Here is a 13,841-nt window from a genome sequence, read left to right on the forward strand (position 1 = left end):
GAAAATATAGATTGCCCAATGTATCCATTGATTCAAATCATTCATGATTATTTCAACAACCTTCTTGCATGTGTCTCTGACTTCCAGTTTAATTCCATTCTTCATCTTACCACTACTGTTTGGTGATCTATAGAAAATTCCTATTCGTGTTTTCCACTCTTTGTTTCTTTTTAGCTCCACCCAAATGGAACCTGCTCCTAGACTAATTTTGAGCCGATATCCTTAATCTACATTCCATTAATTTCATCCTCACTGACAATGCTAACATAGCTCCTTCTCTTTTCTTTTGTCAGTCTCTCCTCAATTTTAAACACTGAATTATTATTTTCTAGCCTTGGTCACCCTGTTGCCATGTCTCTGTTATTACAGTCATTTTGTATCATTTTACAACAATTTACATTGTTAATTCATCTACCCTATTGTATTTGCTCAGTGCGTTCAGATACAGAAACTTAAGATTTATCTCTTATCCCTCTTTGTAACTATCTTGTTCGTACTGATATGAACCACAACTTCAAGTGGTTCATCCTTCACTTCAGAATGTCCTTCCTTTATTCTGCCTTTTACAGCTGCCTTAAGCTTAGTCAATGCACAGGGCTCACAGGAACTTTGGAAAATGATACAGACTTTGAACAGATGAATGTTTCAGTGCTCTATGCTTGATCTCAAAGCCCATTGGTTCATGCTACTTTTCAGGACAGGCTATCAGGAAACAAGATTCTGGGTATAAAAATCAATTCCTGAAGAAGGGCTTATGCCCGAAACGTCGATTCTCCTGCTCCTTGGATGCTGCCTGACCTGCTGCGCTTTTCCAGCAACACATTTTGCAGCCTTGTATGCCTTGCCTGCAGAAATGTACATCCAAATGCTTCTTAAGTGTTATGAGAGTTTCCATTTCTGCCAAATGGCAGTTTGTTGTTTTTTTCCTCCACTTTAGTGATTTTTTTTGCCAGTAAGTGTATTATTGATGGTCTTGAGGGTTTCCTCTAATTTGCTTCATTTAGTGATGTCATCCATATAGCGGACCTAAAGTTTGGGTTGGATGGTTGGCAGAGCTGTTTGTTTGAGTCTCTGCATTACTGCCTCAGCTAAGAACCCTAATATCGGGATCCCATGGGTGTTCCATTTGTTTGTCTGAACGTTTTGTTGTTGAAGATGATGTGTGTGGTAAGGCGTAGGTCCACTAGCTTGACAATACTGTCCTTGCTGATGAAATTGGTGGTGTTTGGTGTACATGTCTTTGGTTCTTCTAATAGTGTAGTCAATGTTTCCTTGGCCAGATTGATGGATGTGAACAGGGCTGTAACATTAATTTCATTCATCTCAATTGTGTCCCCTCTCAATCTCCTCTGCTTTGAGGAAAACAACTCAGTTTATCCATTCTCTCTTGGTAACTGAAACTCTCCAGCGCAGGCAGCATCCTGGTGAATCTCCTCTGCACCGTTTCCAGTGTTATAAATCCCTCCTATAATGTGGATTTCAAACTGCACACAATACTCCAGCTGTGGACAAACCAATATTTTGTACAATTCCAGCATAATCTCCCAGCTGTTAAACCCTGTGCCTTGACGAATAAAAGCAGGAATACCATGTGCCTTCTTAACCACTTTATCCACTCGTCCTGATACCTCATGGACCACAGTACATCCACACCAATGTGCTTCTGATCTTTGGTGCTTCCCTGGGTCTCACCGTTCGATACGTATTACCTTGTTTTTCTGCCCAAGTGGGTCACCACACATGCCTGATGATTTGGAAAAAGGTCATAAGAGATTGAATTGGAACTTATTTCAGTCTCAATGGAAAATTATGAATTAGCTACAGAATTAAATAAGAGTCCAGAATAAATATGAATCACAAGTCTTATCAAAAATGGGTTGTAACTGCTATAAGCTGTATTGGAGCTCAGGCCTTACCAAGGAGACTGGAGAAACGTTATCAGCTTTGAAGACACATTTTGAACCCTCAGCTCATGTTACTTATTAATGGGATGTGTTCAACAAAATTATTTGAAGTTTGCATTACATATAGATAGGGTGGTTAAGAAAGCTTGCCTTTCATTGCTAAGACCTTTGAGTATAGGAGTTGTGATGATATGTTGTGTTTGTACAAGACACTAGTGAGGCCTCTTCTGGAGTGCTAGAAAAGTTCTGATTGCCCGGTTTTAGGAAGGATATTATTAAGCTATAGAGGGTTCAGAAGAGACATCACAGGTTCTAAAAACAGACAGCGCAAGATAGCAGATGATAACATACCCCTCCCACATTGTCTCAACGCCTTCTATGCTCGCTTTGAGCAGAATTTAGGCGGAAAGGTAACACCTATTCTGACAAGTCCTGATGAACCTATCCCAGCAGTCACTGCTTCAGAGGTCAGATCAGTTTTCCTTTGTGCGAATCCAAGGAGAGCAATGGGACCAGACGGAATACCAGGCCGTGCACTCAGAGCATGCACAGATCAACTGGCAGAGGTCTTCTCAGACATCTTCAACCTCACCCTGCAGCAGGCCACTGTCCCTGCTTACTCAAGAGGGTCAACATCATCCCTGTGCCGAAGAAGGCTCATACAGCATGTCTCAATGACTACCGTCCAGTGGCCCTAACTTCGGTGGTCATGAAATGCAGGTCATGGCATTAATCAACTCCAGCCGCCCCACTACTCTTGACCCACTCCAATTTGCCTCTCGGACCAATAGATCCATGCCAGATGCCATATTATTTGCCCATCATTCCTCCCTAGAACATCTCGACACCAGGAACAGCTATGTAAGAATCCCACTCATTGATGACAGCTCAAACGTTCAACATTATTATCCCCTCGAGACCTTTTACTAAACTTAGTGATCTCGGACCGAGCCCTACTCTGCAACTGGATCCTCAGTTTCCTGACCCACAGGCCACAATCAGTGAAGAGTGCGGACAATATTTCATCCTCACTAACACTCAAAACTGGAACCCCCCCAGGGTTGCATACTCAGCCCCCTAATGTACTCACTGTATACCCATGAGTGCGTTGCCAAATATAAGACTAATGCTATTTACAAGTTCGCTGATGACACCACCACAGTCAGTCGAATAACAGATGGTGATGAAACAGACTACAGACGGGAGGTGGAAGACTTGGAAAAACGGTGCACTGAGAATAACTTAGCTCTCAATGCCGGCAAAACCAAGGAACTCATTATTGACTTTCAGCAGGATGTTACTCATGCCCCCCTACACATTAACAGCACAGAGGTGGAACGAGTGGAGAGTGTCAAGCTCTTGGGAGTGGTCATCCACAACAAGCTTTCTTGGACTCTTCGTGTGAATGCACTGGTTTCAAAGGCCCAACAACGTCTCTTCTTTCTCAGGCAGCTGAGGAAATTTGGCATGACGGCAAATATCCTTGCCAACTTTTATAGATGCACCATCGAGACCATTCTGTCTGGATGTATCACTACCTGGTATGGCAACTGTACTAGTCAAGATCAGAGACAGTTACAGAGAGTGGTGAACTCGGCCCAGACAATCACAAAGGCCAACCTCCCATCTATAGAATCATCTACCAGGCCCGGTGTCAAGGAAAGGCCACCAGCATTCTCAAGATCTATCCCACCCTGGCAATATTTTTATACAACCTCTACCATCTTGGAGAAGGTACAGAAGCCTGAACACATGCACCAGCCTGTTTTGTAACAGTTTCTACCCTACTGTTGTTAAAATACTGAATAGACTCACAAACTCTTAACACTCACCTGTACCTGTGTTTTTGTTTGTGCTGCTGTTTACCTATTATTCACTATCTGTGCGACTTAACTCTGTGATCTGCCTGTATTGCTGGTAAGACAAAGCTTTTCACAGTGCCTTGGTACACGTGACAATAAATTCAATTCAATTCAGTTCAAGAGATTTACCAGAATGATGTCAGGAATGGAGAGTTTCAGTTATAATCAGAGGCTGGATAGGCTGGGACATTTTTCACTGGAGCATAGGAGGTTTATAAAATCATGACGGATTTTGATAATGCGAATAGCCAAGGTCTTTACCCTTAGGGTTGGGGATTTCAAGACTAGAGGCATATTTTGAAGGTGAGAGGAGAAAGATTTAAAAGACACCTGAGAGGCATTTGGACACAATATTCCTGAGACATGTGTATGTTCTTTTCCTAGGATTTTTGAACTCTCGTTTTCCAGCCTTTTTTGTATACTGTTTTCCTGGGATGTTTAGACACTGCTTTCTCAAAGCTATATGGTAATGTTTCCTCTGGCCTGTTGAGGCACTGTGAATGTATCTTTTCTATTCTGTACCAGGACTACAAATCCCAGGATTCATTGTGATGAACTCTGCGCTGCAGTTGGAACAAACAAGTCCAAGTTGCTGACAAAAAGGCTGTGGTTCGTATCAGATACTGATTTTTTTTTGTTGTGATTCCAGTTTAAACGAGATATTCCTAATTCTGTCTGTAAACTTTGGAGAGCTAAAAGTGAGGTTAGTACATGCAGGAAATCGCTAGATAATGTTTCTTTCTAATTACTGAACTTTGGATTTTGTGGCTGCGGGATGATTGATTTCTGTGGATCAGTTTAGCATGAGTTCAGGGCTCAGGCGCAGTAAGTTTTTCACAATGTTTGATGACAGTTTGAATGGTCAAAATCCACCATTTAACACAACAGTTATAAGAAAGGGTGGATCATGCAGTCCCTCGATCGACTCTGATCGTGGCCTCAACTCAGTCTTCTTGCCTGTTGGCTATGAATAGAATTGCCAGTGGCAGAGGCCTGAAATACTGGTCACTGACCTGCACGCTGCTGGACAAATTCCCTGCCAACACAATGAACTAAAACAAGAAACATTGAAGAAAAGAAAGGATTGGGAAGGTGATTCAGGAGATGAGTGACAGTAATAGGGTGGTTGTTATGGGGGACTTTAACTTTCCTGATATTGCTGGAGAAACTCTGGCACTCTGTGGAGACAAAGCAGAGTTAATATTTCGTGTCCAGTGACCCTTCTTTGGAAACTTCTTCAGGGTTTATTTTGACTAAAATAAACATGCAAAACTACTACTGCTGTAATTTTCTTCACCATTGTTCTGGTCCCAGCTAATGTTAATATGGGACAGGTCAGATCCCAGATGGAAACCTGGTTTGATAGATCTTTTTACTTGGTTTTATTGAGGTGGTCTCTCATTGAAACATCGAATTGAATTGAATTTATTGTCACGTGTATCGAGGTACAATGAAAAGCAAGCAATACAGGCAGATCACAGAGTTATGTAGCACAGATAAGTAAATAATAGGTAAACAGCGACAAAAACACTAGTATAGAGTTTGTGAATCCATTCAGTATTCTAACAACAGTCAGGTAGAAGCTATTACAGAACCGGTTGGTGCACGTGTTCAGGCTTCTCTACCTTCTCCCCGGGAGTAATGCTGGAAAAGCACAGCAGGTCAGACAGCATCCATGGAGCAGCAAAATCGACGTTTCGGGCAAAAGCCTTTCATCAGGAATGAGGTAGTGATACCAGGTAGTATATCCAGACAGGATGCTCTCGATGGTGCACCTATAAAAGTTGGCAAAGGTATTCGCCATCATACCAGATTTCGTCAGCTGCTTAAGAAAGAAGAGACATTGTTGGGCCTTTGTAACTAGTGCATTCACACAAAGAGTCCAAGAAAGCTGGCTGTGGATGACCAATCCCAGGGGCTTGACACTCTCCACTCGTCCATCTCTGTGCTGTTAATGTGTAGGTGGCATGAGTAACAGTCCGCCGAAACTCAATAATGAATTCCTTGGTTTTGCCGGCATTGAGAGCTAGGTTGTTCTCAGCCCACCGTGTTTCCAGATCTTCCACCTCCCGTCTGTAGTCTGTTTTGTCACCTCTGAGATTTGACCAACTGTGGTGGTGTCATCAGCGAACTTGTAAATGGCATTAGCCTAGTATTTGGCGACGCAGTCATTGGTATACAGTGAGTACATTAGGGGGCTGAGTATGCACCCCTGGGGGGCTCCAGTTTTAAGTGTTACTGAGGATTAAATATTGTCCGCACTCTTCACTGATTGTGGCCTGTGGGTCAGGAAACTGAGGATCCAGTTGCAGAGAGTAGGGCTTAATCTGAGATCACTAAGTTTAGTAATCAATCTCAAGGGCATAATAGTGTTGAAGGCTGAACTGTCGTCAATGAGTAGGATTCTTACATCGCTGTTCTCGGTGTCAAGATGTTCTAGGGAGGAGTGAAGGGAAAGTGATATGGCATCTGATGTGGATTTGTTGCTCCGATAGGTAAATTGGAGTCAGTCAAGAGTAGTGGGGAAGCTGGAGTTGATTAATGCCATGACCAGCCTTTCAAAGCACTTCATGACCACCCAAGTTAGGGGCACGGTCATTGAGACATGCTGCATGATCCTCCTTAGACACAGGGATGATGTTAGCCATCTTGAAACAGACAGGGACAGTGGCCTGCTGCAGGGAAAGGGTGAAGATGTCTGAGAAGACCTCTGCCAGTTGATCTGCGCGTGCTCTGAGTGCATGGCCTGGAACTCTGTCTGGTCCCATCACTTTCCTTGGATTCACATGAAGGAAAACTGATCTGACCTCTGATGCAGTGACTGTTGGGATAGGTTTGTCAAGATTTGTCGGAATTGGTGTTACCTCTCCGCCAAAATTCTGCTCAAAGGAGCATAGAAGGTGTTGAGATGATCTGGAAGGGATATGTCATTGTCTGCTATCTTGCACTGTCTGTTTTTAGAACCTATGAAGTCATTCAGTCCTTGCCCTAGTCGCCAGGTGTCTGTCTGGGTCTCTTGTTTGGATCGGTATTGATCCTTGGCTGTCTTCATGGCTCTGCGAAGGTCATACTTGGATTCCTTATATTTCAATGGGTCTCCTGATCTGAAGGCCTCACACCTGGTTTTTGGCAGGTTCTAAAGGTCTTGATTCATCCAGGGTTTCCTGATGGGGAACACCCGGATTGACTTCCTCAGTATACAATCCTCCACACACTTGCTGATAAAGTCTGTGACGGTGGTGGCGTCCAAGGTACCTGCGGACTGTTTGAACATGGCCTAATCGGCCGATTCTAGACAACACCAGAGTTGATCCTCTGCCTCCTCCAACCAGTACTGGACCTGTATCCGGACAGTGTCTCCTGCTTGAGCTTTTGCCTGTAAGCTGGGAGAAGAAACACGGCATTGTGGTCGGAGTTCCCAAAATGAGGGCGGGGCATGGAGCGGTAGGCATCCTTCACAGTGGTGTAACAGTGGTCTAAAATGTTTGGGTCTCTCGTGGGGCAGGTAATGTTCTGGTGGTACTTGGCCACACCTTCGTTAGATTGGCTTGATTGAAGTCACCAGTCACAATAAACAGGGCCTTGAGGTGTTCAGTCTCCAGGATGTTAATGGTGGAGTACAGAACACCCAGACCTTCCTCAACCTTTGCTTGTGGCATAAGCCCACACGATTAAAGTATTTAAATGTTTAGTTTTAACAACAAAACAGAAGTTTATTTCACAAAAGGAATGAATAACAGATACAGTAAACCAAACTATGCACACATAACACAGACTTGAAGATTTTGAAACAGTGTAAAAATATTGACTTATTAAAATCAAACATTTTCATTCACAGATCCCAAAAACACTCACTTCGAGTGCTCATACCAGAGGGAATCTCCTTCTCTATCAGCCCTATAGGGCTTAATTTAACTGTGACTTCAACTCCTAGTCTGGAGAATCTGATAGCCTCTGCCTGGAACCGTCATACACCTGAGCTTAAACTTTCTCTATTTCAAATAATCCCTTCAAGATTTTACCCAAAACACCTCTGGTCTGGAGCTATTATTAAACCTTTCACCATGAGGTAATTTTTTTTAAACAAATCTGAACCAATTTCTCCCATCTCAAGCAAATGTTTTACATATTGAGCTTCTGATAGCAGCCCTGCAGAACTCCCCAAATTGAAAATAAAACTGAAATGTTTCTTTCTAATTTGTGGGTGTTTCTCCCAACTCAAACCAGAAACGAGTCCAGAATCTTCCATCAGGAAGTCTGAAGTACTACATTATATGCTTGGTTTGCTTGTAAACTCTCCCATTGTAAACAAAGCCCATTAGTTCCTGGAGACTACTTCTCCTAAACTGTATTAAGAAAATCCCCATAGCTGCATTAATACCTTTAAATTAATCATTCAACCCCTTCAGGCAGACAGAACACCCATATGCTACAAGTTCAAAATTCAAAAATCCGATCTCAAAAATAAATGTTATCAAAATATGTACAAATCAAACACCTTACATCACACAATAATAATCATACCAACAATTGATATGTTGCAGAACAACTAACACTCATAATGTCTAATGACAATGTCAACAACTTAAAGTCAATGTATCCACCTTGACCTGGCTGTCATGGAGTAAACACGAAAACATGGAGCATTACTGAATGATATGGAGCACTGTCAGGAAATAACTGACTTAATGATTGTGAATATTTTTGAGAGGTTTTGCGGCAAGTTTCAGATATCTTTCCACACACTCGTCTAGCAATGCTTCATTGCAGAGGAAGAGTTAACAATTTTCATTTTGCTAGCCTTTTCCCACTGTGTGTCAATGTCAATCTCTTTAAGATTGCATGCATGAACACTGGCTCAAGGTCCCTGAAAGGACTTGCATTGACATTCAGATATTCTGTTTCAAAGTCAGATCTCTTTGCAAGTATTCCTTGACTCCTTCAGAGAAAGCTTAAAACGTGTTTCTCTGACATTTTCCTGGTACATCTGGTGTTATTGTTTAGCCTGATATTTATTAAAACCAAAAGAATTCGATCTGAAACTCATCAGCTTATATGCTCAGAGGAAGGACACTGATTAATTTGATCTCTGAAACTTCAAGATTGTCTATGAACCATTTCAGAGCATTACTGAGAAAGTCATGTTCGGCCATTTTACTGACAATCACCAAATCAGTTCTATAATATTTTTCAGCACTCTTCCTCACCCTGAAAGAAACTGGTCATAGATTTTCAACATTTCAATACCTGGCAGAAGAGAAACTGTTCAGATTGTAGCAGCATGGTGGCTCAGTGGTTAGCATAGCTGCCCCAGGGTCCCAGGTTCGATTCCAGCCTTGGGTGACTGTGTGGAATTTGCACATTCTCTCGGTGTCTGTGTGGGCTTCCTCTGGATATTCTGGTTTCCTCCCACATTCCAAAGATGTGTAAGCCAGGTGAATTGGCCATGCTAAATTGTCTATAGTTGTTAGGTGCATTAGTCAGAGGGGGGTGGGTTACTCTTCGGAGGGTTGGTGTGGACTTATTGTGCCAAAAGGCCTGTTTCCACACTGTAGGGGATCTAATCTAAGAGTGCACTGGAATCAAGGCCACACCATGTACCAAAAGTGGAAATGTCTTGTTGAATCATCAAGAATGGTGAATTTGTTTCTCTTTTGACTAGAATAAAAGGGATTTTCACCAGACTTTTCAATAAACTGAAAATGAACACATTTATTACAGGCAAATGTATCCTTCAAGCAAGTGGTAAACTGTTAACCAACCATGCCACTACGTATGCCCTATAATCCCATGCGTGCACACATTCATTCACAGGCAAGACAAAACCATTCACTGCTGCAGACTTATTTGGGTGAAGGGGAAAAAATGGCAAAAAAAGGGGAAAGAAAAACATCCTTGTAGGTCAAGTGGTAAATTCAAGTAATAAAAATGGATGTATTTCTCATTGTTCCTTTGAACTCCCTCAATTACTATGTTCTGTTAGCAGAAAAGAGTGAGCCTGGTCCTTGAGAGTGATGCCTTTTGCTTCAATATCACAGTTTCTGACAGTATACCATGTTGCATTGAACAAAGTATGAGCCAGACAGTTGACTGCAACAATATCCTTTTAAACATGTTTCAGTTTTTTACAAGCACTATTGTGCTTCCCATAATTAACATTTGTGTTGTCTGTTAAATGCATGAAAAGTCTTCCTGGACATGATTAATGGTACTGAGTTTGGATATGGAACAGATTAGGGAAGAGAAATAAACTGAAACCTAATTTCCCTTTCCTTCCTGACTGCAGTCAGTGTGGTACTGACAAAGGAGCTTTGGTGAATTTCTGCATTGCATCTTGTGACTGTGCATTAGTGGTGGGTGGACTGCATGTTGAATATTGTGGATGTGGTGCTATTCAATGGGCTGCTTTGTCCTGTTTAGTGTGGAGGTAATTGATACCCTCCCCATCTCTTTATGTAATTGGTATTGAGAAATCTCTCAATCTCACAAATCAATTACTGAGCTTCCACAACCCTCTGGGGTACTGGGATTCATAACCATTTGGGTCAAAATATTTCTCCTATCTGGCTTGATATTGAAGCCTCACAGTCGAAATGTCCTCTAATTAATTTATTATTTATGGACAAGATGAAATCCATGATCCAGCAATGCAATAGTCCAATTATCTTGAATATGGTGAAAGCCTGGAGGATAATGAGGCAAGACAAGGGCAATTGGTTTAAGACTTTGCCATTTACCCCTTTGGTTGGAGCCCAAGGATTTAAACCTGAGGCAATGGACTCCGGCTTTAAGACATGGGAGAACAAAGGCATTCTATGTTTGGGAGATTTATTTGAGGGAGATGTCATTTAGTCAGTTAAGTCAGAAATATGGATTGTCCAATAAGGTTACTTTTACAATACTTCCAGATAAGGGATTATACAGAGGAAGACCACACTCCTGGCCCAATGTTATAAATCAGATGCGGAGAAAAGAATACTCCAGTGTACGGGTACTCTTTCACTTAGTACTTTATATCATTTACAGAAAGGCCGTGCTCTGGGGGATATGCAGGACTCTGTAAGATGTGGAGCTGAGAGTTAGGAGAGGACATTTCACCGGAGATATGGGAAGACATCTGGGGGAATGTAAGGAAAATTTCAGTATGTAACAGAGCACAGGCTATGCAATTGAAAATCTTACACAGGGATCATATGACACCAGAGAAGCTAGCTAAGTTTAAGAGAGGAGTGTCACCAGAATGTCTCAAATGTAAAATTAATATAGACACTCTCACACATTGTTATTGGTCATGTTGCAAGATCCAAAGATATCGGAGTGCTATAGCAAGGGAGCTAAAGGACATTCTGGGGATTGAAATTAACGTGGATCCAGTAATTCTTCTTTTGGGGTTGCCATATTTGCCCTCTGTGGGGGAAGAGACTGTAATATTCTTGCCCATTGTGTGAGGAAGAACATTCTACTGAATTGGATGTCAGAGAAACCATCAGGTCTTATGGGGTGGCATAAGCATCTCCCCCGAGATTACCTCACAAATATGGTGCACCATAAAACGGTACAGTTTTATAGGATGTGGTGGTCCTTTTAAAATTATATTGAAGCTGACTTGTCGGCAATACTAGTCAGGGCCATGGTATAACTGTGGGAATCTTCATGGGGCCCCGGGAGGAGACTGGAAGGAAAAGAGTATGGGTACTGTAGGGGGTACTCCCAGGGATGGGAGCCTCAGTGGAGGTGTGATGAGTAAGATAGAATTAAGGAGTGAGATATTATTTAATTTAAGTTATTTGAATGTAGTTTAAGTTAGTCTTTATTTAAATGTTTATAGTTCAGTTTTAGTTAAGTAATATGTTTGTTTTGGTAGAATAGTGGGTTATTTATTAACAATGGTACTATGCTATGGCCTTGTTCTTTGTACTTTTTTTTCCTGTTTTGATGGCGTTATTCTTTTTCTTTATATATAAATGCTTTGTAAAAGATTTAAAAAAGATTTTTTATAAAAATATTTATAAAAATAAAATTCTCCTCATCTTGGTCCTAAATTTAAGTTCTGCTCCTTGGTTCTTGACTCCCCAGCCAGGTGAAACATTCTTATCTTCATCGACCCTGTCTATCCATTTAGTATTTTGTAAGTTTCAATTAGATCATTTGTTCTTTGCAATTCTAGAAAATATAGTCCCAGCTTCCACAATTCTCTTTCTCGCATTTTCTTGAACTCCTCGATGACAATAATATTCTTCCTTGAGCAAGGGACCCAATAATGCACTGCAGGTGAGGTCTCACCCATATATAACTGAAACAAGGCTTTGCTTCTCTTGTGACAAATGCTATCATTCGGTTAGCCTTCCTAATTGATGCTGTGTCTGCATGTTAACCTTTGTTGGTTTGTTAATGAGAACATTTCTAATCTGTTATGATTTATGAAATGTTCCTCATGTCAAATTTTTCATTTTTCCAATCTGTTAAATATGTTCTTGCTCACTCACTAACTCTGGACAAATGCTCTATGCATCATTCCAACCTAGTTTTCTCTGACTGATGTGTGAAAAAAACATTTAGTTCACACTTGCATATATGGGGCACTAGTACTGATGCTTGCATTTTCCCACTCGTCACAGACACTTTCCATACTATTAAAACTCTTTGACTCCATGACTTTGGGATTTGGAATATTGAATCCCAAACACATCAGTTTCACTAATTTCTCCAACATAAGATGGGTCAGTTTTTGTCCACTGTGTGCAGTATGGTTTCTTGACACAGTACGTAGACAAGCCAATAAGGGACGAGGCCACATTGGATTTGGTATTGGGTACAAACCTGGCCAAGTGTTAGATTTGGAGGTTGGTGAGCACCCTGGTGATAGTGACCACAATTCGGTTATGTTTACTTTAGCGATGGAAAGGGATAGGTATATACCGCAGGGCAAAAATTATAGATGAGTGAAAGGCAATTACGATGTGATTAGGCAAGACTTAGGATGCAGAGGATGGGGAAGGAAACTGTGACCTTCCCCATGCCTCCATTTCTCGCCTTTAAACAACCACCAAACCTCGAATAGATCATTGTTCGCAGCAAACTGCCCGGCTTTCAGGACAACACCATACAACCCTGTCACGGTAGACTCTGCAAGACGTGTCAGAGTGTTGATATGGAGATCACCATTACATGTGGGGACACCACCCCCCACCATGTATGTGGCAGGTACTCTTGTGACTCGGCCAACGTTGTCTATCTCATATGCTGCAGGGGAGGATGCCCCAAGGCATTGGTGAGACCGAGCTGAGGCTACAGCAATGGATGAATGGACACTGTACAATAATCAACTGACAGGAGTGTTCCCTCCCAGTCGGAGAACACTTCAGTGGTACAGGACATTAAACCTTGGACCTTCGGGTGACCATCCTCCAAGATAGACTTTGGGACAGGCAACAACGCAAAGTGGCCGAGCAGAGGCTGATAGACAAGTTTGGTACCCATGGGGATAGCCTCAACTGGGACCTTGGGTTCATGTCACACACACACACAACACACACAACACACACAACACACACATATTTGTGGGGTGAATTTGTATTTTTAGATTAGAATTAATCTGAACATTGGGGCACAGACAGTCTCTCACAGGGCACCTCACATCTTCAATGCATTATCTGAACCAACATGGCACCTATTGTTTAAGTTCACTTGAGAACGCAACTTTAAGAAAGTTCTGGAACTTACATATTAAAGAGGGTAAAAATGACTGCAGATGCTGGAAACCAGATTTTGGATTAGTGGTGCTGGAAGAGCACAGCAGTTCAGGCAGCATCCAAGGAGCAGCAAAATCAATATTTCGGGCAAAAGCCCTTCATCAGGAATAAAGGCAGAGAGCCTGAAGCTGGAGAGATAAGCTAGAGGAGGGTGGGGTGGGGAGAAAGTAGTGCCCCCACCTCACCCTAGTTCCAAACTTCCAGCTCATCACTGTTCCCATGACTTGTCCTACCTGCCTATCTCCTTTTCCACCTATCCACTCCACCCTCCTCCCTGACCTATCACCTTCATCCCCTCCCCCACTCATCTATTGTACTCTATG

General features: G+C 42.0%; 1 protein-coding gene across 3 annotated transcripts in view; it reads left to right on the forward strand.

Annotated features, from left to right (window-relative positions):
• The first annotated feature begins 4,294 nt into the window (after positions 1–4,294).
• The window catches only part of LOC122548566 (epoxide hydrolase 1-like), a 32,007-nt gene continuing 22,460 nt past the window's right edge, over positions 4,295–13,841 (forward strand). The window contains exon 1 of one of the 3 annotated variants that reach the window (XM_043687395.1): positions 4,295–4,375. Coding sequence is in view for 1 of the 3 variants with exons in the window: in XM_043687393.1 (XP_043543328.1) it covers positions 10,872–10,893 (22 nt within the window). In the remaining 2 variants the exon portion in view is untranslated. Of the gene's footprint in view, positions 4,470–10,856; positions 10,894–13,841 lie in introns of those variants that run through there. The other 2 variants (XM_043687396.1, XM_043687393.1) reach the window with 2 other exon arrangements.

This window comes from Chiloscyllium plagiosum, chromosome 3 (assembly GCF_004010195.1).
Source record: "Chiloscyllium plagiosum isolate BGI_BamShark_2017 chromosome 3, ASM401019v2, whole genome shotgun sequence".
Classification (NCBI taxonomy): domain Eukaryota; kingdom Metazoa; phylum Chordata; class Chondrichthyes; order Orectolobiformes; family Hemiscylliidae; genus Chiloscyllium; species Chiloscyllium plagiosum.